Below are 26,070 nucleotides of genomic sequence, written 5' to 3'. Positions count from 1 at the left end.
CAGGAGTCAGCCTCTGGGATAAAGAACTGGAGGTTGGGGTCACAACAGAAACATATTTACCATCCCAAGTCCTTTCATACCATTTGAATTTTTTACTACATGTATTACTCGTATTAAAAAGAAAATTTTAAAAAATGAAATAAAATCTGTGATCAAGATCAATTCTGATGTCACAGGAGCAACCTGAATCCTACGCCCAGGGCTCTTCTCCCAGCAAGGTCCGTCCCTCTGCAGCTCTGCTTCTGCTCGAAGGCTGGATGTGCATTTAGAGAAATGGTCTGGTGTGAAGTGAGCCGAGGGGAGGTTTTGCACAAAACCCCAACAGGTTGCTGTAGAGACTGGAAGGCAGCTGGAGCTTCCCAGGGAAGCTGAGGTTGGGAAGGGGGTTGTGGGAGGAAATGAAGGCAGGAAAACGAGGCACTTACAGCCTTCTTTTCTTTCTAAATATGAGTAAGCAGGATACAACAGCTGGACCTAGTTCTCCAAAGGAATCATACACCCTGAAGAGAAGAAGTGGATTGGGAAATGTTTTGCTAAGAAACATAAGAGAAATCCGAGCTTCCAAGGAACTACTTGTGGCTTGTTTTTCAACAAAGAGGCCAGGTATTTGGGAGGACACCTCCGAGGGAAAGATCCAAGGCAGGAGAAACAACACAGACTCTGGAGTTCAAAACCTGGCTCCCAACCCCAGCTCTGCCAATTCCAGCAACCCTGGGCGAGTCAGTCTATCTCTTCATGCCTCAGTTTCCTTGTCACTAAAACGGAGAGGCCAGCACCCTTCTGCGTGCAGGGCTTTCACAACCGACAGTGATACATTCTGAGCCCAGCACATTTCAGGCATGCAAAAAATGGTAACCATTAGGATCAATCATTAGGCTGTGGCATTCATGACGCTGCACACACCACCACATCCCCATAATCCTCAGATGCCACGAATCTTCGTATCTCCAAGTCTTCGCTTATGTGGTTCCACGCAGCCTACCCTTCCTTCCCTATCTAGAAAACTCTTATACACCCTTCAATGCTCAGGCCAAAACGAAATCATCCAGAGCCATGATTAACGCCATCCTCCAAACCCCACAGCAAATGTCTAAGATGTCTTCTCAGAACTGATCGCATCCATTGAACGCACAGCATGGGGAATACGGCTACTAATATCCTATTCACTCTGTATGGTGACAGTTTGGTAACTAGACTTATTGCGGTGATCATTTTGAAATGTGTACAAATGTCAAATCTCTGTTGTACACCTGACACTAATATTGCATGTTAATTATACTTAAATTAAAAAAAAAAAATTGGTCCCATCCAGTCTTGAGCCACAGCTGGTGTCTGCAATATGGTAGCAAACAGAGCTGGACACGCACCCAGCATCTAGGAGGCTGGGGTCAGGTACCCAAAGCTCAGAGCAGGTAAGCTTCTGTCTCCAGCTCCAGGGTTAATCCTCATTGGTCGAGGCCAATCACGGCCACGCCATTCCCTAGCCTGTGATTGGTCAGGAAGGAGCATGTGACCAGCTCCGGCCAATGACCAATGAGGGAAATTCTATAGGTTGGGTCGGTTGCTGGGGCAAGCAGAGATGGGTGAGGGGTGTCTCAGTAGCCTCTACCCCACCAACAAGAGGAGCTGCACCCAGAATTCTGAGGCCCTGGGCATGTACGTGACAACAGCCATAGCTTGGGCACGCTGATTAATTCTACCTGCTGGCTGGAGTCCGCGGCCAGGTTCTGCACCTGTGTCTCAGCCAGCCCTATCCCTGTTTCTCCTTCCCCGGACTTTCCTCTGGGGACCCACCTCTCCCTCATTCTCCACCCATGTGGCTTGGGTGGAGCTGACCCCACCTGCAGCTCCAGAGGTGGCCATGTGACTCACCTCTAGCCAATCAGAGCACAACATCAGCACCCTCTTTCCTGCCCACAGCCTGGGCCAGGTTCAGAGATTTGCATGTCATCCAAGCCAGGCAACTGAGGATCGGCCCCCCAAAATTTACTGGAACTCCCGGAAAAGAAAGACTTTTCCCACTGTGGCTTTGCATGTCACTAGCATGTAGAATGGAGTTGCTGGTGCCACTACCTGAGGGAAGAGCGTCTAAAAATGAAGCCAGTACAGAATAAAGCAGAGCCAAGGGAGGGATAGATTCCTGGACCTAAAGCCAGCCACGATAAGCAAATAAGGAAGCTTTCTTTGCACTCTACAGGTCACACCCCTCTCTCCCCTCCAGCCTCTGCTCTTAATAAGCCTTGCACTTCCCGGAACATGGGAAGGGGATTTAGCTACAAAATGGAGCCTGCCTCTCTCTTTGGCAACTGTGCAGCCCCTCCCAATGCTTTCTAAGCCTCGGCTGCGAGAACCTGGCTGCTCCATTCCCGCTCCCACCACACGCCGTGGCCCCGTGCCAGGGGGGAAACCACACCTGAGCATCTGAGAGGTGTCAATCAACACCCACCCACTCCCTGGCTGAGGTAGGAAGATAGCAGCTGATGCGGGGGTGTACGACGTGTGGAGCCTGCTCCTGGCAGCAGGAGCCAGGCCAGCCCGGGTCCCTAGATAACAGGGTGTGCCTCGGAGGAGGCCCTGGGTGAGTCTGACATAGCGAGTTCTAGACCAAGGTGTGGGAGGGCAAGGCCGACGGGGCTTTCCAAGGCCTAGTGGCGCTCGGGAGAAAAGGAGAACAACGTTTCAGACACACAATGAGTGACTGGCAGGGGAACCTGTCTGGGTCACACACGTGGCACTCTCAGTAGCCAGTGGAGTGGGTACTCTCGTTATCCCCATATTACAGATGAGACAACTGAGGTACAAGGGGGTTACATGACACGGCCAGGGTCACACAGCTGACGGGTGGAAGCAGGTATGAGAACCCAGCTCTGTGGGATGCTGGGGCTCTGGGGGTTCAGATGCTGTCCCTCCCCTGGGAATGTGTGAGGGAGAAACGGAGGTGGCAGGAAATAAACTCCACCCCCACCCGAAAGTAAAACAGAAGGGAGCCAAGCCAGCCACTGTGGACAGCCAGCCCCTGCTAGCATTTACTGGAGAGTCTACTGTCCATCAGTTGTCCCTTTCTAAAACCTGTCAATGCCCCGCACTCCTCACTGTGATGGAAAAGTCTCCTCCTGCCTGAGTCCCAGGAGTTGGTAGAGAAACCACCCAGTGCACACACTCACGTCCTCGGGGTCGTTGTCATTCGAAACGTTGACCATGTAGGTGAGCTCAGAGTGCAGGTGATTCTCAGTAGGGTACGGGTTTGTCCACATCAGCAGCCACGTGTGGGAGATGTTGGGGTAAACTGTGAGGTTGCCGGGGGTCCTGGGCTTCACTGTGGAGAAGTGGTGCCCAGTGAGGCGCTTGTCCGGGTGTGGAGAGGGACAGCCCACGGGACACAGGTCACTTAGTAGGTTGACTGTGGGGATGCCTGGGTGGCTCAGTCAGTGAACCCCCCAACTCTCAATTTCAGCTCAGGTCAGGATCTCAGGGTCAGAGTATGCGGCTCCATGCTCAGTGAGGATTCTCGACTACCCCCTTCTGTTCCTCTCCCCTGCTCTCTCTTTCTCAAGTAATTAAATAAATCTCTAGATTTTTAGACAACCATGCTGCTGTAGCACATTTATGGGATCCCATGTGGATTTAGTCTCAATAGAGAATGACCATCATAATACCGACTACAGTGTTGCTAAAATTCTACCTAGCAATCGTGGTTATTAACCAGCTTTCTACAGTGAATGCAAAACATAAGCCAAAGGAACCCAAAATGTGCCTTTTTCACCTTTGTCCTTCACACTTTTGGCCACATCTATGTACTATGTTATTACCCTTTTTATTTTGATTCATGTGTTTTCTTAAATGTAGTCTTCTTTTAAGCAATCCTGTCCAGAAGATCACAGGTATGTAATATGTATTAAAATCAATGCAGGGGATCCCTGGGTGGCTCAGCGGTTAAGAACCTGCCTTTAGCCCAGGGCGTGATCCTGGAGACCCAGGATCGAGTCCCACGTCAGGCTCCCCGCATGGAGCCTGCTTCTCCCTCTGCCTGTGTCTCTGCCTCTCTCTCTCTCTCTCATGAATAAATAAAATCTTTCTTTAAAAAATAAAAAATAATAAAAAATTAAATCAATGCACACATGCAGAAATTATTTTAATTCATGGGTTCATTCACGGGTCCATTTAAACAACCCACTGACCATGGGCGGTACAAATGGGCTCTTTGAGAACTGCTGAGGCCATGAGCTCCACGGATAGTCATGAGAATACTCCTCTGCAGCTTAGTAGCTGTGTGACCTTAGCCAGGTTACTTGCCTTCTCTGTATTATATTCAATTGCACAATGAGGATAACTCTCTTCTGAGAAATGAGGCTCAGAGAGGTAACGTGACTTGCCCAAGGTCACAGAGCAATAAATGGTGTTTTAAACTCCTGTCACTACAGTGCAGCAGAATCACGGTGAGTTGGATTCTGGCTACCAGGATCACGTCAGCCTTCCATGGCCCAGACTGTCTGAAGGAGCGGCAGCTGACTAGGCGACAGAGGGTGGAAGGACAGGTCCCAGCTCCGTTTTTGGTCTGGAGCAAGCATGCCTTCTGATAAGCATGCCTCATCTCAAGACTCCAGTCTGGGCACTTGAATTCAGGTGGTTGAACTATCAAAGCTGAAGGGGACCTGATGTGCTAGGGAGCCCAGCCCCATTTCAGAGATGGGAGGACTGAGGCTCGGAAAGGAACAAAAATCTCATCATGTCTGGGACTATGCAGGAGATTGCTTGCAGCTCACTCCCCCAACTGGAGCCTGCCTCCCCTGCCCCAGAGCTGAGCTGGGGTCCGGGAACCGCACCCCCGCACCCCTGCCCCACCCTGCCCCACTCACCATGCTTGCTGGGCTGGAAAGAGCCGCTCCATAGCAGCTGCTGCCCAGCCCACAGGTCCAGCTGATAGACATCCGCTTCCACCGCGTCATCTATCGGCATGCTGCACACGCACACTGAGTCTTCTCGGTTCTCAGGGACACACGTGTGGTTTCTGCAGACAAGGGTGGTGTGTCAGATTGCCACGTTCAGGCTGGCTGGGACCCCTGGGTGTCCCTGGAATATGCCTCAGGGAACGCATGCTCTTCCAGCTTCCCAACTGCCCTGCCTGCAGGACCAGATCTGGGTGCTGGGGTGTAGAGGACAACAGACCAGCACTGCTTTCCTTGCTGGCCACAGCCACTTGCCACACACCCCCCAGACTTTTACACGACCCTGGCCATGGTCTTGATCCCGGAACTTGGCTCACCTCTGAAAGCCAGTGAAAGGGAAGAAACAAAGGCACCAAAGAATTTGTAACAGTGTGTGTGTGTGTGTGTGTGTCCCAGTGTACCTCTGGGTAGCATGGTTTATCCCAGCACACAGTGGACTGTGGCATGCTGCCCCATGTCTCATGGGGTCAGTGAACCTTTTCTGCAATGGGCCAGAGGGTAAATATTTGGGGCTTTGGGGGCCATACTGTTTGTGTCCCAACTACTCACCTCTGCTGCTGTAGCACAAAAGCAGCCACAGACAACACAGAAATGAGGGGGCATGGTCGTGTGCCAGTAGAACTTCATTTACAAAAGCAGGTGGTGGGCCAGATGTGGGCCTCGGGCCAGAGTTTGCAGATCCCTGGTCTAGGCCAGTGTATCACGTTTCAAAGCACAGCCGGTCTAGCTTAATACATCGTGGAAGGCCTCTGTCACTGTACCTAGATTCTGGTGTGCCCCACGTGCCAGTGTGCCCTTGTAACTGCGTGCCCAATCACGTCCTGAGCACCACCTGGAAGCATTCTCCAGGTGCTCTGGACTATCCCAGTGACCCACCTGGAGCAACATACCCAAGGTTCCATGGTCCACCACACATCACAGTGAATCTAGCACTAACACACTATCCCCAATCGTCCAGGCACAGCTTCCCCCAAGTCCCAGCTCCACCCCAAACTTACTCAGACCCCATAAAGTCCAGCTGGTAGGACAGGCGGAGCTCGGCACTGCAGTTGGTGGGATGGTCCATCTTCCACTGACAGACAGAGGTGCTGATGTAGTCGGAGAAGCAGCTGGGCTCATGCAGGACCTTCACACTCCCTGGGGAGACACAGGAGCACTCTGAGCAGCCAGAGGCAGACAAGCAAGGGGTCACGCACCAGTGGGAGGAGTCAGAAACCAGCCCGGATGGGACCGAGGAGCCCATCACAAAGGAGACCACAGTCCCAGGCGCTGTTGTGTGCCAGTCTTCATGGAGCTGGGGGCAGGATGGGGCTCTGGAGGTTCCCCACTGGCATGGGGCAGATTCCTGAAGCCACAGAACACCCCCAGGCGGCAGGGTCTACCTTTACCTTATGGAAACTCCACTACGTGCCCTTGGCCAAATTAAAGTAAGTGTCTCATCTAAGGAATTTCTAGTCTGTTCTGCCACCACAGGCATCGGCCCCAGAGCCATGTGAGCAGGCGGAGGAGGGGCTGTTAGCCATTTGCCTGCTCCTCGATCCCATCTATCTTCCACCCCTCTCTGCACTCAGGAGGTTGACCCTCAAGGTCTTGCCATCCAGGTGCCCTCGACCTCTGGCTGCCGGTTGGGTTCGGCCCGGCCAATATCAAGGGCAGGATGAAAGGTCGGGGTATTTCGTCCAGCCGGTCAGTGGCAGAGCTGTGCGTGAAGCTGGCAGGATGTGCAGTGGGTCTGCTACGTCATGTGAGAGCCCTCGCTCTGGCTCTCGACTGCCCAGCCCTGCACACGGGCAGGTGCCTTCCTGCTCTGGTGCCCAGCACCAGCCCCGCCGCAGCCGGTGCCAGTCGGCATTTGTCTGCTGGATGAAGGACTGACCATATTAGGCAGTGACTCAGAATCCTAATAAACATCTCAAACTCCCCTCTTGTCCAAAACTCACTTCTTCTGATACCCCCTCCCCCAAATCCATGCCCCCTACTGTTCTGAGCTTTTTTTCTTTTTTTCTTTTGTTCTGCGCTTTTTCTATCACTTTCTAACCTCTTTACGATTTATTTATAATTACAACCATTTGTCATTAGCTGTCCCCTCCCACTAGAGTGTAACCTCCTTGGGGCCTGGAATCTTTGTTTCGTTCACTGATTATCCTAGGAGCTGCGCATCTAAATGGCCAATAAACACTTGCTGAATGAGTGACCAAATGAATGAATGAATGAATGGGAGGTGGTGACTTACCAGAGCTGGCCACCCACACCAGGACCAGGCAGCTCACAGGGAATGTGAGCCCAGAGCAAAGCCGCCCCATTGGGAGATCCTAGGACACCTGCTGAGAGAAAGTGAGCCAGGTTAGTGCCAACAATGAGCCCTCTGTATTCACCAGAGCTCTAGCTATATCTGTCTATTGACCAATCAATCTATGTATCTCTATAATCATGAAACATAACACAGATGCACAAAGCCCAGAATGAGCCACAGAATGCCTGTCCCGAGAGACACTTCTTGAAAAAAAAAAAAAACCTCCATGACCTGCTAAATTTAAGCAACTCCTTGGACTTTTGAAAGTTCATAATGCACTTTTGCATGTAAAGGCTCTGATGAGTCCAATTTATTTTTCATTTAACCCAACACTTACTAATTAATTTCCCTACTCAATCTTCATTTGTGTGTGTGTGGGGGGGGAGGTTAAAACCTCAATTGAACCCCTAAACGATTTACAAGTCCTTGAAATATACTTTGGGGATGTTAATCTGTTGAGCCTTATAGAGCTCGTCAAATAAATAGTGGTGTATTCACGCAGTAAAAATGATGCTGTTGAGTGTGTTAGACTTACATCAAAGGCCCCAATTCTTCACACTCCTCCTGGATCTATGTAACCTGTCCATGCCCCCACCACGGCCACTACCACCACCACTCTGGGCAAGGCTTTTTCCCCTGTCCTTGGATTATGGGCTCAACCATGTGACCAGCTCTGGCCAGCAGAATATTAGCAAAAGAGATACACTGCAGAAGCCTGCTTTTGCACAACCACCGCCTTGAGAACATGCCCATGCTAGCCTGCTGGGGGGTGGTGACATGTAACAGTCCTGCAGGGCCATTCCGCATTAGGCAACAGGCAGCCACCTCCAAGTCACGTGCCTGAGTTCTGCAGCTCAACAGAGCTGTGTAGCTGACCCAAGGCTGACCACGGGTGCGAGCTCAGCCAGGCCCAGCTAGGCTGCCCCCCAACCCAACCTGAGCTAAATATATGTCTCTTGCTATATGTTCCTGGGGTTTTGTGCTTCACTGTCATTCCCCTCGGGTCATCACCCCACCACTCTGACTTCTAACCCCATAGGTGACCTCTGTGTTTTGTGTTACATGTAAATGGAATTGTGCACTGCCCCTACAATGTTAATGGCATTCCATAACACATGGGGAATAAAAATCAGAAAGTACAGACACCCAAAAAGAAATCAGTTCAAATCCCCCAAAATCACAAGGCCTAGCAATAACCCCTGTACACATTCATATCAATTCTTTCAGGTTTGTCTATACGAATAGGGAGATCAATACGAATTTTATTTACCGAAATAGCAGCACCCTCTGCCTATTAAAACTTAAATTTTAACACTTAATATACCATTAAATATCATTCCATACCACTGTAGATCTAAAGCATCAAATTACTAATATCCCTCTGTGTCCACCATCAGATTTTTAGCCTTTGTTTATTATTGTTATTGCTTTGTTATTGTACGCAGCGTCTCGTATGTGCCCATCCTTGGAGAACCATTGGCTCACATTTCTCTGTTCCTTGCCCTAAGCAATTTCTTTCTTTTTTTTTTTAAGATCTATTTATTTATTTTGGGGGGTGGGCAGAGGGAGAGGGAGAAAAGCAGACTTCCCACTGAGTGCAGAGCCCCACACCAGGCTCTATCTCACAACCTGCTCTGAGCTGAAATCAAGAGTCTGACACTCAACCAACTGAGCCACCCAGGTGCCCCTTCTTTTTTCTTTCTTTTTTTTTTTTAAGGTATGTTATTGATCTTTTCTCATATTACAAAAGCCACATTTGATAGCTGTGGAAAATTTAGATAAGAGAGACACGCAAATAAGCAAAAAGAATGTCTATAATTCCATCACCTGGGAAAACACCACTGGTGACTTTTTTGCATCTGTGTGTAGTCTTTTCTTTGCAAATCTAGTTTGACAGAATGGGCTGGTACAAGGTCTTCTGTTTCAGAACATGTTTATTTCTATGCCACGAAATACCTCTCAACACCCCTACTGGTAATGGCTGTGTGTCAAGGTTTCCTGAAATTAATTTATTTTTTATTTTATTTTATTTTTTTGGTTTCCTGAAATTTAAACACTTGCTCTTGTCACTTAATCGTTGTGAGCCCCGAGCAAACTGGTCTGTGCCTCGGTTTCTGACTCTGTAAAGCGGACCTAATAACGGGCCCCCATCCGACTGGGGTCCTGGGACACACAGAGTCCTCAAACAGGGACTATGACACACTCACGGTCCAAGTAGTCACTGGTCACTTTTGTTAAGGAAAATGCTCAGAACTGGAATCCCACTGGGTCAAGGAGTGTGTACGTCTCAACACCCCGGTGCATAATGCCAAATGCCCTCTGAAAAGCAATGCACTGAGGTACGTTCCTGGCAATACTGAGAGCACTTGCTCTCTCCATCCCCCCGTGGGTCTCTATCTCGGCTTCCAGGCTTCCTTCTGCTGCTTGGTATCCCCGTGCTGCGAAGGCAGCCCCCTATCTTGCACAGCGTTGGCTTCCTTATCTGCAGCGTGGAAATGATAGTGAGCTCGGTCTCTCAGGGGTACTGCAAAAAAGGAAGTCAGCTGCGGACCCTCAGCACTCTGCACAGCGTCTGGAGCACAGAAAGGGCTTTCTGCCCCTGTTGGAAGCTCTTGGGGCGACTTTGTTCCACTTGCAAGACCTCCCCCAGGTGGGCCCCGCCCCCCTCTCCACCTGGCCCCAGCACCTGCGCATCTCCACTTCCTGCTGCCCTGAACACGCCAAACCCACTCCCACCTCCATACCTTTCTTGGTGCTGTCCTTCTCAATCTCTTTGTCTCTCATTTATTCATTTGCCCACAACAAGTAAATTACCCCATAATACTCTGGCATATCTTACAGAACACAAGGACACAAAAAAAAAAAAAAAAAAAGAACACAAGGACATTCATTCTCCTACACCGGAGAATGTTCATTGCCACAATGCAACCATCAAAATCAGAAAATCAACACAGAAGCCTTCTTGCCATCGGATCACAGCCCCCAGTTCCACCTTGCCAACTGCCTTCACAATGCTCTTTGTAAGTCCAGGACCTGGTCTAGGGTCATGCATTGCACCTGATTGTCGTGCCATCCCCACGTCCAGGTCTCGGCTGCTAGCACCGTTCCACGCTGAATGGAAGCAGGACTCCTTGAAGAAATGGCTGATCCCACGATCAGGGAAAGTACATGGCATCCTCGTGTCAGAAAGTAAGGACGTGCTCCGAGGACGGGGGGGGGGGAGTCTTGTCCAAAAAGACGCAGGAGCTAACTCTGCCCACTGGCTCAAAAGGGCACAGCTGGAGCATCACAATAAATACATAGTGACCGACTGTACCCCTTGGAGTTACAGGGGCCCAGGGGCCTGTCCTGCTTTAGGTGGATGAGTGGGGAAGGGGCAGTTCTATGTCACCATGGCAACCTCTAAGCATCTGCCCATAAAACTGGTATTAATGAATGAGTCAAAATACCTAACTTTACAATGTTCGGGACACCTGGGTGGCTCAGTGGTTGAGCGTCTGCCTTCAGCTCAGGGTGTGATCCTGGGGTCCCGAGATCGAGTCCCACGTCAGGCTCCCTGCATGGAGCCTGCTTCTCCCTCTGCCTGTGTCTCTGCCTCTCTCTGTGTCTGTCATGAATAAACAAATAAAATCTTTTATAAAAACTTACAATGTCCTATGCCTCGTATATAATACTTTATATACATATATATAATTGTATATAACTTTATGTACAGAAATCCAGCAGGCACCACCTTCACCAAGTGGGCAAAGTTAACATCACCAGGAATGGGACGAATCAAGGTCATGTGCCTTCTGAATCTATGCCCTGAGAACACAGCATTGCTTCTGTGGGGTTCCTGCTCTGTTCACTGCCGAGTTCACTGCCCAGCTCCTAGTACCTGCGGTAGTGCCTGGCACGGAGCAGCTGCTCAGTTAATGTCTGTGGAATAAAGTCATTTTGGACATGATGTGGGGCCTCTGATGGGCTCAGCACGGGGCTGGAAACTCTCCCCAAAGCCCCAACTGGCTTCCTTTGAAGAGTCACAGTGAAGAGCCAGGAAGGAGGGGAGGGAGTGTGGTTGTGAACTCATGACACCAGTGCCCTCTACAAAGTCCCAGTAATTTTTCTTCTGATAAGCTCACACATGCCTGCAGCATCCTGCAGCAGAAACGGCAAAGGTATCGCTTTAGCCTTGACTTTGAATAAAGAGAAAGAGAGAGGACAAGGTCACACAGCAGAAGGGCTGTTATGATAAAGTCAAGCCATCCCATCAGGGGAGACTAAACATCAGACCTGGGGCAGTCAGGGTGGCTATCCTTGATCTGTTGCAGAGGGCACATCCAAATATGTGCATGTGTATGCTCATCACCGCATACACGGGCGCGCACACACACACACACACACCAGCTGGCTTCACAGACAAGCAGGTGGGGCATTCAGGGGTATAGTCCACAACGTGCAGCAACAGAAGAGCCTCCCTGAATATCATAGGAACGGAGGAGTTAAAAAGAGTAATTACCAAGAGCTTGGGTCAAGCCTATAGCAAGAGAAAATGATTTCAAGTTCACACTCTCAATCATGGGATTCCTGACCCACTGGAGTTGGCAGGCAACCCCTGACTGTACTGCCAACCCAAACAGCGATGCTCTGCACAGATTCTCTCTCTGACAGGCTGCAGTCCAGGGTCTGTTTGCACTCCTCCACGGACGGACGCTCATCTCCAGGTCACGGCTGAACAGAACTGATGACTAGAAAGTTTCCTCAGGCCGAGCCAAAGATTTGTATAAACAAAATCCTGCCTGTCAAGTACTTACACTGTGCTTGGCAGTTAGCTAAGTGCATGAGGCACATTACCTTATTGAATGGGCCCGAGAACCCTGCAGGATGGGCTGCTATTCCCACCTTCCACCCGGGGGCATCGAGGCCACAGAGGTCAAGTAACTTGCCCGTCAGGTCCCACAGCTGGCCAGAGGGGAGAGCTAGAGTCAGAACCCAGGACTGTTGGCTTCGGAGCCCAAAGAGCATTCCAAAGTACCAGTGCCTTCACCTTCTCCTAGAACTACAGAATGGATCCAAGTAGGTGAATGAAATAAGCCAGGAGGAGCTGGCCCTCCTGCTTGTTAACTTCAAACATCAGCTGTCCCAGCACAGGACCAGGAACTGCAGAAAAGACCTATGGCTTTTGCTGTCTACAAACTCCCCATAAGCCAGAGGTGAAGCAACAGCTTAAAAAAAAAAAAAAAAAAAAAAAAAAAGCCAGTGAAAGTCATATTAACAGAGATACAAGAGCCAGGACAAGGGAGATGACAGTGCCCAATCACACCTGTGTATCCCATCAGAAGAAACCCTGCTGATCTGAATGAAGCTTGTCTAGAGGATGATAACCAACACAGAGAGGGCCTGAAAATCCCAGAGGGCCTAGAAAGGCTTTACCAAAAGGCTCTGCCCCTCTAAACCCTACACGCTCATCATTCACTCAACGAACGTAGGATATTCACCGCATGCCAAGTCTCTTCTAAATACTGCGCTTGTATTAACTCATTCAATACTCAAGAGAGCACTATGAAGTAAGTCCTATTACTTCCCCCATTTTCAGATGAGGCAACCAAGGCACAGAACGGTTAAGTGATTTGCCTGACGTTGCCAAGCTGTGGCCATTGTGAGATTTGAATGGGGGCAGTCTGGCTCCGGGGCCTCAGCTCTTAACCGCTATCTCTGTCTAGAAGCCACAGTCCTTAATGTTTTGGAGGTCACTGAGCTGTCTGAAATCTGATGCAAGCTCCAAATCTTCCTTCTAGGAAAGTGCACACGTTACATTGTGCATTCCAATTTAGGGGTTCATAGATCCCCCCACAGCTGAAGTAAGGACTCCAGGTCAAAGGCTTCCTTTCTAGCTAGGCAAGGAGCAGTTTTTAAGGGTTTGAACAGTGACAAGATTTCCCAAGAACCCAGTCTGGGGCTCTCAGAATGATGGGGTGGGGCGGGGGGGGGAAGTTAGTAGACATTGCAGACATGACTCACTTCATTTCTTCTCCACACTGCAGGCAAAGTCATTGTTACATCGGAACTGCTTGCTCACGCCCTGCGTCGGCCTCTGGCTCCTGAAGGGTGTCTTCACCCAGGGGCACAGACAGATGCCTGGAGCTCACCAGAGGAGCATCTCCGACTCAGAATAAAATCCAAGCCCGAGAGTGAAAACAGCCAATCCACAAGGGCGCACCCTGCGTGATTCCATTTATGTAACATTCTTGAAATGGCAAAATTATAGAAATGGAGAACAGATTCATGGTTGGCGGGTAGGAAGGCAGGTCCATGTGGCTATAAAAGGGCAACAGAGGGATCCTGGTATAGTGGTTGCTGCGCTGGAGACACAAACCCGAGCATGTGACAGAGCTGCACAGAACCAAATACGCACACGTGCTCACCCGCATGCACAAAGATGCGTGAAGGCGTACAAGTAAGACGGGTGCACGCTGAGCAAGCTCAGTGGGTAACATCAATACCCTGGCTGTGCTATTGTACGGCAGTTTTGCAAGACGATACTCTTGGGGGAACCTGACTGTATATTATTTCTTACAACTGCATGTGGAGTGTACAACGATCTTAAAAAGTATAAGACAATGCAAAACTTGGGCAGCCCGGGTGGCTCAGTGGTTTAGCGCTGCCTTCAGCCCAGGGCCTGATCCTGGAGACCCGGGATCGAGTCCCACATTGGGCTCCCTGCATGGAGCCTGCTTCTCCCTCTACCTGTGTCTCTGCCCCCCTCTCTCTCTCTCTCTGTCTCATGAATAAATAAATAAAATATATAAAAAAAAAGAGAAAATGCAAGCCCCCTGGTGATCTGGCTGTTAACCTGTCTACTATTCCCTCCTACCTCCTCAAGCCTTTGGTCCCACTGGCCTCTGAGCACCTTGACACGCTCAGAGACTTTACACCCAGGAGCCCCCCACTAATGACGGTTCCCCCTGCTGCTGCTTATCACAGCACCCTGTTTACTTCTGTCACATACTTATCACCATCTCTAATCATATCACTGAGGTTACACGTGTGAATGTTTATTTTATTTCAGGATGTAGATGGCAAAGATTGAAAGATCTGACTACAAAAATGTTTTCAACTTCCCCTGATCAAAATACACCATTGAAGAAGGAGGAGGAGGAGGACAAGAAGAAGAAGAAGAAGAAGAAGAAGAAGAAGAAGAAGAAGAAGCAAGCAAAGACCAGAGAAAGATAACAATCTACACTGCAAAGGCTTAATGGCCTTCATATATAAAGAGGTCTAACAAGTCAATGAGACAAACAAAACATCCCTTTAAGAAAAATAGACAGGGTATCCCTGGGTGGCTCAGCGGTTTGGTGCCTGCCTTTGGCCTGGGGCGTGGTCCTAGAGTCCTAGGATTGAGTCCCGCATCGGGCTCCCTGCGTGGAGCCTGCTTCTCCCTCTGCCTGTGTCTCTGCCTCTCTCTCTCTCTCTCTCATGAATAAATGAAAAAAATCTTTAAAAAAAAAAAAAAAAGAAAGGAAAGAAAGACAAAGGACCTAAGGGATTCACTCAAAATATATTCCATCTTGGCAAAATACAAAACAGCCCCTCTCATTCAGCTGCTAGTTCATGATGTTGGAAAGGTAAAAGATCACCTATAACATTTAAATTGTCTAGGGACGCCTGGGTGGCTCAGCGGTTGGGCGCCTCCCTTTTGCCCAGGCCATGATCCTGGGGTCCCTAGATCGAGTCCCATGTCAAGCTCCCTGCATGGAGCCTGCTTCTCCCTCTGCCTGTGTCTCTGCCTCTCTCCCTGTGTCTCTCATGAATAAATAAATAAAATATTTTAAAATAAATTTAAAAATAAATAAATAAATTGTCTATATACATACTGTTTGTCCCCCTGCAATGAGAATGCAAACCCCATGAGGGCAGAGCTCTATGGTCATTGCTTTGTCCCCAGGACCCGAAGAGTGCCTGACACATCCACGGCATACGCTTACATATACGTATTACAAATACGTATACGTATTTAATAGAAACATCTATTAAATGAGCGACTGGTTAAAAGTCAAGAATAACAAATTCCAGAATCTACTTCTAAACGGGGCGTACCAAGCTTTTGCTTATGGTTAATTGCTATGCGCACAACCCTGTGGGGCAGAGCAGGTGTCATTAAGACCCTGATTTTCCAGATGAGGCGACCATGCCACACCGAAGGTACAGAGGTAGGATTTGAACCCAGGCAGCCTCACTGCAGAACCCAACGTGCCCAACCACTTATCCTGCAGCCCCTTGAAATGCGGCCCTTGCCACCCTGGGATGTGATGGCATCGTCCAAAACTGAGGTTGAGAGATGGCAAGCGACAAAGCCAAGGTCACGGAGGAAGGAAGCTGCAATCGGTGAAAAGTCTGAGCCAGCGAGAGGTCAGAAGTGCCCGGAGTGGGGAAGCCCTCCTTGCCGGCAGGGAGATGCACTTAACTTACTCTTTCTATTTGGGAGGACGTGAGTGGCACGTCTTGAAAGGCCAGAGGCCAGCAGCAGCCGGGAAGTGACCGCACAGGCTCCTCCTGAGCCTAAAGGGGCACAAGGCCTCCTGCTCCCTGCTCCTCTTCCCTCTTGACCGCAGACTGGCTTGAAGGGGGGGCTGGACGGGCAGACAGGATGCAGCCAGACCCATGACAAGCGCCCGTGAAGAGGAAGCCCGTGACAGCGGGGGGCTGCGGTGGCCTCCCCAGGGGAGCTTCTGGCCCCTGAAACTCCAGTCTAAAGCCGGCCTGGAGCTTCCTGTGTCCTCCAGGACAGCTGGGCCGCTCTGGCGGGAGGCCAGGCACACACTTCTCCCCCGAGCAGCAGCCTTCCCAGAACTGCTGCCTGGCTGGGGTTCCCAGAAGCAGCAGCCGCATCAGCAGCCCCACCCAGCTGGCGAGGCAGGCCAGGCCCGGGCCCCAGAATGGCCTGGCCCAGCGAGGGGAGGGCCCACTCCCACGGGGGGTGAGGATCAGCAGCCTCGGCCGGCAGAGCCCAGCAGGCTGCCCGTGGACCTACTGTGTGCTCTTGCTCCTCCCACGTGTGTCCCTGTTGTGTTTCCTGACCCCCCAAATATGCACCAGCTACTGCAGACGCGGAAAAAGCCATCCATTCATTCATTAATTCACTCACTCACTCATTTCTACCTTTTCCCCTTTGACAAATACTTCAAAAGAGAAGTTCCTGGAGGTTCGTGAGCACAGATGTGACCCGATGAGACTTTTCAAACCATCCCTCTGGCTGCATGGTCTGAAAGGCCCGTGGGGTCAAGGGCAGAAGCAGTGGTCCAGGCAGCAGGTGCCAGGACGGATCAGCAAGAGCGGGCTGCATTCCAGATCCGCTGAAGCTAGAGACAACAGGATCTGCTGACAGAATGGACTTTGGGAAGAGGATGAATCGGGGTGGAGAATGATTCTCCTCTGTTCCTGAGCCACCAGGAGGGAGGCTGGAGCTGCGGTGCGTCAGGGTGATGCAGAGCGTGGGAGGGCCCCGCGTGAGAAAGAGGCCCGTGGGGGCAGTCTGGGAAGCAGCATCAGGAAAGGTAAGAGGCTGTTTGGAGGCAGCCATCGGGGAAGATCCACGCTGCCCCTGGAGGGTCAGTGGTCCCCAGAGGGTCTGGGGACCCCGGAGGGATGAACGAGAACCCCCCAGGGGAGCGTGGCTCTGTGGGCTCCGTGAGGACAGGCAACGTCCCATCCTCTGAAAGCAGAATGCTAAGCCCAGGATCCAGCACAGAGCCCCCCACCCCCTCAATAAACAACCCCGTGTCTTCTTATTCATTCCTATTTCTACACGTATGCAGGGCTCCCCTAATACCAGGCAGTGTCCTAGATGCCTGGAGTCCTCCCTGTGAGAGGACTACAACGACGAGCCCATACTTGATCCTGCTGAGTCTTGGGGAAGGCAAGGCAGGGGGAAGGGATGAACAAGGAGTGAGTGAACACCGGGGAGGACGGAGGGCATGGCCCGTCTCCCACCCCGCAAGCCAGGCCCTTGGCGGTGGCGATGGACAGAGGGCACAGCACGGGATTTCAGACTCCGACCATCCCCAGGGCAACAGGGAGCCAGGGAAGAGGAGGAGTCACGCAGGAGAGGAGCTGCTGCCCCTGCCAGAAAGTCCACTCCAACTCGTGTGTGGACACGGGCTGTGGGTTCGAGACCCGGGCGGCCGGGTGAGGAGGGCAGGCGCCGGGGGCAGGGGGGCGGACTCAGCCCTGCGTGGGAGGGAGGGGTGCTGGACTTGCTGACGCTGGCGGTGGGGCCCGGGAGGGGAGGGGGCCCGGGGTCGGGCAGTGGGTGCATGGGGTGCCAGGAAGATCCCACGCCCCGCCGTGCTGTGCACGTGTATTCTCCTGGCCTGGAGCTCAGAAGGCAGGCTCGGGCCACACACAGGCCACAAGGTCACCAGCTGTGTGTGAGGCCCAGGGGGCTGTGCAGAGGGGGAGCCTTGTCTGAGAGGGCCAAGGGGGCGCTGGAGACTCCGACCACAGACCTCCTTCGCGGGTGATGGCTAGGCCAGACCCCCTGGAGGGGGCATGGTCTCGGGGACAGGCTGGCCACTTTACGGCAGTGCGGACACTCATGTTGGCAGTATCTGCACTGAGTCCCAGCTGCCAAAGGGAACCCTGCAGGGGGTGCTGGGGGCCCCCACCGAGGAGCCTGGAAGCCATGCCTCTCCTCAGAAGGTCCTGGAGGCCCCGGGGGAGGAGGCCCACGTCCAGACACAGTGTGGTTGGGAGCAGCAGCTGATCCCTGTCACTTGCAAGCCCATTTCTCTGTTCGGCACTTAGTCCTTGTGGTTTACCACATGCACACGTGTCCTGTGCATTGTCCAAGGGCCCCCGGACGCCAGCTCCCACAAGGCCGGAGGCTGTGTCCACTCCATCCGCCGCTGGGGCCCCGGGCCCTAGTACAGTGCTCAGCACACAGCGGAGGGGCCGGGGGTATGTGCTGGAGGCCGGGAGGCCTGGGCAGCAGGCCCTGATGAAAGCGGGTCACAGCCCCCCAAGTTAGAATTACCCACCCCCTCAGCTGGATAAACACTGACCAATTCCAGCTCAGAATCTCCTTAGATGGTGGCCACCCGGGGGGGAGGGGGGAAGGGACTGCCCGCAGAGAGCTGGTAATTGGGGCATTACTGCGATTATGGGATCTGGCCCCAGGACACTGATTTGATTTTGGCTGTCTTAAGAGACAGGCTCGGCTCTCCGCGGCCCTGCTTCCTGAGGTCCTCCAAAGTCACCGCCAATGCCCCTGCGTGTCCCCAGTTCCTCCAGCCATTAGAGACCATGCTCTGGGCTCTTCTGCCCCTGGGTTCCAGCCCCACCTCCCAGACTCGACTGGTCCTCCCAGACTCGACTCTGCACTTTAACTTCACCAACTCGCTTAGCCCTGCTAGCAACCCGAGGAACATGGCAGGTGCAGCAGCACCCCCACTGCAGACGCAGGGGTTCAGGAACCTGCCCCAGGACGTGTGGCTAGGAAGCGGTGGGTCTGGATCGGAACCCGGGCCTTCCGGAGCTGGAGTCCGCGGCCCAGAGCCTGGCATGAGGAAGCAGCCACAAGCTCACTCCTTCCATACACGTCTGTTCCTCCTGGCAAGCCCCGGGTAGGAGAGGTGGTCAAACACTCCTCAACCCTGCAGAGAGGGAAACTGAGGCATTCAGAAATCACCCAAGGTGACCAGGCAGGAAGTGACTGAGCTAGAACTTGGCTTCTGGCCTTGCCTGCCCAGCCCTCATGGGTTAGCTTGTCTCAACACTGACCAGGACTTTGGCCCTGGGGCCAACCCAAAGCTGGCAGCATGTCACCACAGGGAAGCTCCCTGTTCACCTTCTGTCTGCAGACGGGCATTTGGGGAAGGGGTCTCTGCCTGGAGCTCTTCCTGCTGTCTGCCCACCCCCCCGCCCCATATCATCCCTGGCATGGTCAGGGACACCCAGACGTGTGGGGCCACTCACATGGGCAGGGACCCCGGAGCACTTGAGACACACAAGCATAACTCTGGGCCCTGGCTGTTCGACAGGCCTTGGGTAAGCTGGGGGTCCTCTCAGGGCCTCTGTCTCTTCATCTGTGAAGTGAGGGCAGAACTACTTTTCTCACAGGTGGTGCAGGAGACAAGGAGACCATGGCGGGGCAGAGGAGGCCCTGGGGCAGCGTGGGTGGAGCGGGTGGCACAAGCTCATCTTCGAGCACCAAGGAAATGTTCTGAGACTCTGAGTACATGACAGCCATGGTCAGTCTCAGGGGCGCACACCAGAGGAAGGAAGCTGGGCTCCCAAGGGCAAAACTGACTCCATTTCTGTGAAGTTCCAAAGGAGACAAACCAAACTTGGAGTCAGAAGTCAGGGAAATGCCCCTGGTTTGGGGGGCGGGCAGGAGGGAAGCTTCTGGGGGGCTGGCCAAGCTCTGTTGCTAGGCTGGGTTCTGCACGCATGTACACACTGCGGGAAAACGCACAAAGCTGTGCACCTGTCTGCACAGAAGCCACGCTAAGGAGGAAAGGGAGAAAGACTGAAAAGATGCAGAGAGGCTGCCATTGGGCTCAAGGCTGCTAGGGTCCCCAAAGACCCTGCAGTCCACTGCAGACAGCACTTCCGACCACCCTGCGCCTTTCCTGGGGCCGCTGAGCCTCTGCTTAGCAGCGTCTGCACTCACTGCTCACAGCCACCCTCCCCCCCAGAGTCAACTCAAGCATCTAAGGGAACTTAGACGCATGACAATGACAGACCCTTGACACATGACAATGAGGTGCACATAGGCCAGACAAAGGCCAGCCGCCACTCTGCTTCAGCTGCTTTTTGCCACTTCAGCAAAAGCCTGGGCATTGCTAGGTCTCTTGACGGTTCAAAAAGCAGCTAGAAATCCAGATCTCTATGCTTATTTTCCTGACTTTTAACATCTGGAAAACAGTTCCAGTTTGTGGTCCCTCTTTAGGTTTTTTGTTGTTGTTGTTGTTGTTTTAAAAGATTTTATTTATTTATTCATAAAAGGCACAGAGAGAGAGAGAGAGGCAGAGACACAGGCAGAAAGAGAAGCAGGCTCCTTGCGGGGGGGCCTGATGCGGGACTCGATCCCAGGACTTCAAAATCACACCTGAGCCGAAGGCAGATGGTCGACCCCGGAGCCACCCAGGCGTCCTTGTGGTCCCCCTTTGGCTTCCAACCACCAGCTGATGTGCTCCAGGGTGGGTGGGCGTCCTGAGATGCCACCAATGAGGCGCGAGGAGCAACAGGTGAGACCCCGCAGCCTGGGCACAGGCACCCCCAAAGGCAAAAGGCAGCCTTGTCAAATGCCCCCTCCCTTCTGTCCCTGTTACCTCTTGCTCATTATGGGGATGCGGTTGCTATGGTGATGAGAAGGGAGTGGGCCTGAAGACCCCCCCCCCATCACCTGCTCTTTGTGGCTGAGCAGCATCATGGGGTCACATGAGGAGCCTCAAAATTCTGCAAGCCCCGTGCCTTCCTCCTTCGTAAGGGAGGATGTTCCCCTGCCCACCCTGTGCTCTCCCAGCCCTGCCCACCCCGTCCCCAGGTGCGCCACAGACTGCCCTCTCAATGCCATAGCCCCATAGGACACATCCTGCTCTTTCCTCAGCCCTTCCCCTGGCTGCCCCTCTGTCCCAACATCCCTGCCAGTCTCCTGAGTAAGACCTGTGCCTTCTTCCCTGTCCTTTTCCAGCCTGGAAGTTCCTTCAGGCCACCTCAATGCACCTGTTTGAACAGAGGAGGCAGCCAACCAGGGGCAGCCACAGTGAAGTCCACCTTCGCCCTCTGGGTGCGGTCCCCCCTCCCAGGCCTGCCTTGGCTCACGCCCTTCTCACCGCCTGGAATGCCAGCTCACATTCACACCCAGGGACGAGCCTGCGCACAGGGATGGCAGCAGGATCTTTCACAGCCATGATTCCAGTTACTTTCCGGAGAGGAGAGGCAAAGTGAGTCATAGTCCCATTTTATGGATGAAGAAAATAAAGGCCAAATAGGCAAAAGGACCTGCCTCCAGATGGCTGGGCAAATGGGCTGCACAACTGAGACTGAGATGTACGGTTTTTGTTTTTGTTTTTTTTTTTCAATTTATGTGGTTGTAAGACTAGGTAGGGTCAAAGAAAAGTTAAGAAAAATGGTCATAAAGGGAACAAGTACAGGAATATGAATAATAAATAAAATGGAATTCAAGGCAGCAAAGTATTAAAAGGGAGAAAGGTGGCTATTTTATGATAAAAGGAGCAATTTGCCAAGAAAGTACAAAAATCATGAACCCTTCTCCTACTCATATATTCTATTTATATTGCACCGAACAATATGATTTTGAAAATAAAGCAAAAACAACAAGAAGAAAAGGCCAAGGAGACATGAACAGATCCTCTATTAGAGCAGGAGATAAATCCGATAGAGAAAAACACACAAAAACAGAAAATATGAATGATGTCATGATCAAGCTTGATCTAACAGATTTCTAAAACTTTATACCCAACAGAAAATATACATCCTTTCAAATACAGAACAGAAACATACAGAAAAACTGACCAGAGACTCTTACAAGGACCTCGACAAAGTCTCCATCATCGATAGGACACAAGTCATAAATACTGACCGTAATGCAATAAATTTAGACTCCAACAATACAAAGATTACCTTAAAAAAATCCATACACCCTAAAAAGAAATGAAGTGCATAACACTCGTCATCAAAATGGAAATTGTATACTATTTTAGCAGTGAATGACATTGTGTAACTAGATCCACGGAGTGAAGCCAAAGGAGTACTCAAAGAAAAAAAAAAAAAAATATATATATATATAGGCACTTAGCCTGAAGCAGATTTATTAGAAAAACTAGAAAGGCTAAAAACAAGTGTCAGCCTCAAACAAGGAGTCTCAGAATAAAAGAAACTTTGATGGACAGCAATGGAGAAGAGAGATCTGAAGGTTTTAGCTGGCAAGCCCAATGTGAGCTCCAAGGGGGATGTGGCCACTCAGAAATATGACTGCGGGTTGTATCAACAGAGGTATGGGCTCCAAATCCAAGGAGGTGCTAGTCTCCCTCCCCTATGACTGGGCCGACTTTGGCGGCGGGGAGTTGGGGAGGAGGAGGCAACAGATTTGACTTTGACCAACTGGATCATGTCCAAAGCCAGACTGAACTCTTTACAATCCCTGGAGTCAGGAAGAATGACGGCAAGAAGTATGACTATGTATTCCGCGCAAGAGAAATGTTGGGCTCAGGTTGGAGGGGGCCTGTTACTACTTCCAAGGGGCAGAACCAGAGCCAGGATGGGAATGTTACTGGACAGTTAATTTGGCTAGATCTCAGGAAGAGATCTTCTCCCAAGTTCAGGCCGCCCAGCTGTGAAAATGCAGCTTGTGGAGGGCCTACGCTCCATCTCCGGAGGCAAGACCGTCAAGAGGCCGCGGCTCCATGGGCTTGCAGGAGGCCTACCCCGTCCAGGGATCTGGTGTCTCTCCTCTCCAGAGAAGTTCCGTTTCCTCTTTTGAAGAGGCAGAGAACCCTCTGGCTCCTTCAGGAAAACCTCAGGGCTTCCCCCGTTCGCCCAAATGGCTCTTGGTAACTGCGCTGCCTCATTTCTGACCAACACGCACGGTCCGTTGCGACTCCACTCCTCGAGCTGGAGGCCCCCAGAAGAGCAGCTAAAGGCAGAGGCCCCAGGTCAGCAGCCTCGGGTTTGAATCCACCCTCTGCCTCTTTGGGGTTGTATCTCTCAGATCAGCTCCCACCCTGAGCCTCGGTTTCCTCCTCGGGGAAATCTACCCCCGCATCTACCCCCCTCCCCGCCCCCACCGGCACAGTGCCCGATGGGCAGAGGGCCCTCCACTCATCCTCTTCCGCACCCCCTTGCGCTTTGGTGTGTCCTCACCGCCTGTGGCCGGGAAGGTGCTCGCTGGTTAAAAAAAAAAAAAATCTGTAAAATGATCCATACGATGATTGCACCGTCTGGAACACCACCCTGCCCCACCACATCCCCAGCGTGTGTTCAAACACCGTGCAAAGGACACAGGATCCTGGAGCTGCCAGGTTCACAGCCCCACTCTGCCATCCGTGTGGCCCCGGACAAGTCACTAAACCATTCTGTGCCTGTTTCTTCGTAAGCTTACTTTACAAGCTGAATGAGCTGCTGCAGGCATCTGGCTTCTGTTTAGGCCCCTGACCTATGTTCCTCCCCGCTCTCTGTCGTGCTCAGGTCCGACCACATCAGCTTCCTTGTGGGTCAGACACACCAAGCTTGTTCGCACCTCAGGGCCTTTGCACCTGCTGTTCCCTCTGCCAGAATCACTCTCCCATTTCCCCAGACATCCACATGTCTTTTTACCTCGGGTCTTAGCTCAAAAGTCACCTCCCTCACTAGACTGTCAGCTCCACGAGGGCTCTTGCATCTGTGTCACTGCTGTGACTTGCATCCCTGTCCCTGACACGTTTGCTGAGTGAGTGCAAGCCTGGTGCTGACACTCAAGACATGTACGTGCCTGTACCTTCTAGGTGCATAATCAGCCCCTTTTTAAACCCGCTGCCCAGAAATACAGTCCTTCCCCTTTAGGAAGCGTTCCACCAAACCCAGGAGGCCAAGCTGTCTTCCCCTCACATGGACCCACTTCCTCCCTCTGTCCCTGTGGCGGGGGAGGTGGGCGGGGACTCAGAGGCTAGCCCAGCTGGTGATCCTCTCCTGCTTGAGCCAAGCTCCTGGATCTCTAAAGCAACCTCGAGAACGCGATATGGGCCCCTAGGGTGGAAATGAGTCAGTCAGAGCCAAACCTGAAATCTTAGAGGCATGGCCACTTCTTGGAAAGGCAAAGACATGCGTGTTTTAGACAGATCTGTGTGCCCAGAGCCAGGGACAAGCAGTGGGCCAGGAAGTGGGGTTGGTGGGGGTGGACAAGACCTTCCCTGGGGTTCCCTCCACTGGGCCTGTTCTTCCCCAGGCCCCTGCCCCACATCTTCCTAAATGTCCACCCTCACCCTGCTTTACATTTTCCTCCTGGTCCTGATGGGACACTGCAGGGCCCTATTGTCTCATGTGAAATCCTAGGGGCCAGGCATGTCTCAGAATTCACAGGAGCTCGTATTATGGAAGGGTCATCTGGTATAAAGTCCCACCCGCCATAACCACCCTACCCCCCACGGGCCCAGCATTCCCTGGATCGCTCACATTAATTCCTCTGCACCAAGACACACAAGCATTCGTGCCAGGGAGGATAAACAAACACACCAAAGAGCCTCGTGATTAGTTCACCTCAGTCTCGCTTCCAATCGAGTTAGGGAAAAACTTTCGGTTTTTAGAGCTTGCAGATTTCAGAATTAGAAATAAGGACTGTAGACCTGTCTAGAGTTGTTTGCTTGTGTATCACCTGTCTTCTCAACTAGAATTGAGACTCCAGGGACACCTGGGTGGCTCAGCGGTTGAGCCTCTGCCTTGGGGTCAGGTCGTGATATCCGGAGTCCCAGGATCGAGTCCCTGCATCAGGCTCCCCGCAGGGGGCCTGCTTCTCCCTCTGCCTATGTTTCTGCCTCTCTCATTCTGTGTCTCTCGTGAATAAATAAATAAAATCTTAAAGAAAAAAAAAAGAAGAAGAAACTCCAGAAGAGCAAAGGCTTTTCCACTGCTCTATAAGTAGCTCCTAGAACATACAGGTGCTTGACAAATATTTGAAGAAATGAATGAGCAAGCCAGGTGCTGGGTATGGAAAAGTGATTATCCTAGAAAGAAGAAAAACAGCAATCCCTGAGCCGTGGGCAAGGCGCCTACAAAAATTATCTCAGGAACACCCCCCCCCCCATGCCCATTTTAGTGGCTTTGGGGGTGGGGTTCAGCAATTTGCTCAAGATCACACAGAGAGGAAATAGCAAGTTCATATTTGAACCCGGGGCCCCTGTCTGCAAGCTTGTGCTCTTCTCTCTGCCTCAGGCTCAGGGAAGCAGAGTGACTTACTGGAAGTCACACCACAGGGACACGGGATGGCATAGCCACTGCAAGACCCTTCAGGCTCCGCTGGGCTTCCACACTCTTGCAAGGTCAAGTTCATACGAGGGATGGCAAGCCACTGGGCTCTCTTCTAGCCTAGCCAAGGGGATTCTGGCCAAGTGTGACTAGGCATGTCCTGGGTAATGAGGAACGCTCAGAAGGATGCCCCTCTTGCTAACCCGAGCAAACCGGCACAGTGGGAGAGTACACAGGCTGGGAAGAAAAGCAGATTCAAATCCCTCCCTGTCACTCCTAGATACACCGCCTCAGGCAAGGCCACTGCACACATCTCTGGATCTGTGTCCTGCCTGGCAAAATGGGTTGATTAAAGCCCATCCAACGTGGTTCATTTATTTATTTAACAAACACATAGTGGTCATGCATCGCCAGGCACTGTCTGATGCTTGACATTTATTCATTCATTTAATCACCATTCCAGTGGTACAAAGTAGTCACTGTAATTTCATAAACAGGGAGACTGAGGTCCTGAGAAATTAGAAAACTGTAAATCCAGCGTGTGAACCTGGGCAATCTGGCTCCAGAGTCCATGCTCTTAACCACCAAGCTGTACTTCTTAATGGGTAAAAACAATTATGTTCATTGCGCTGGACTGCATGTTGGAAATTGTGTTAAGTATCTAATAAAACATCATGTCCTCAACCCTCATGAAAAGTCCAACTTGACAAACGTGAAGCACTGGCACGGGAGCTTCTGTCCCTACCTCACTCCCAGGAACCCCCAAAGGCAGCTGAGGGCAGTGGGGCCACTTGACCCCAACCTCCCTCCTCTGTCCTGTGGGGCAGAGAGACAGGGACATAGGGAGAGAGGGATCCGGGACAGGCTCTCGCCCCACTTCTCTGACAG

General features: G+C 51.8%; 1 protein-coding gene and 1 long non-coding RNA gene across 6 annotated transcripts in view; one reads left to right on the top strand and one right to left on the bottom strand.

Moving 5' to 3' along the window:
* The window catches only part of IL4R (interleukin 4 receptor), a 38,629-nt gene that overhangs the window by 10,704 nt on the left and 1,855 nt on the right, over positions 1–26,070 (bottom strand). The window contains exons 1-5 of one of the 5 annotated variants that reach the window (XM_072836263.1): positions 13,243–13,381; positions 7,180–7,267; positions 5,945–6,083; positions 4,857–5,008; positions 3,165–3,316 (exon numbers count right to left, since the gene is read on the bottom strand). In XM_072836263.1, the coding sequence (XP_072692364.1) occupies positions 3,165–3,316; positions 4,857–5,008; positions 5,945–6,083; positions 7,180–7,249 (513 nt within the window). In that variant the 5' untranslated portion in view covers positions 7,250–7,267; positions 13,243–13,381. Of the gene's footprint in view, positions 1–3,164; positions 3,317–4,856; positions 5,009–5,944; positions 6,084–7,179; positions 7,271–13,242; positions 13,382–26,070 lie in introns of those variants that run through there. The other 4 variants (XM_072836264.1, XM_072836262.1, XM_072836261.1 and 1 more) reach the window with 4 other exon arrangements.
* On the top strand, positions 15,982–24,824 carry LOC140638625 (uncharacterized). The gene is made up of 3 exons (XR_012035655.1): positions 15,982–16,775; positions 20,227–20,468; positions 20,915–24,824. It is a non-coding gene; the product is annotated as an uncharacterized lncRNA (long non-coding RNA).

This window comes from Canis lupus, chromosome 8, assembly GCF_048164855.1.
Source record: "Canis lupus baileyi chromosome 8, mCanLup2.hap1, whole genome shotgun sequence".
NCBI lineage: Eukaryota > Metazoa > Chordata > Mammalia > Carnivora > Canidae > Canis > Canis lupus.
Note: the sequence above shows the minus strand (reverse complement) of the source record. Positions and strands in the feature narration are given on the sequence as shown.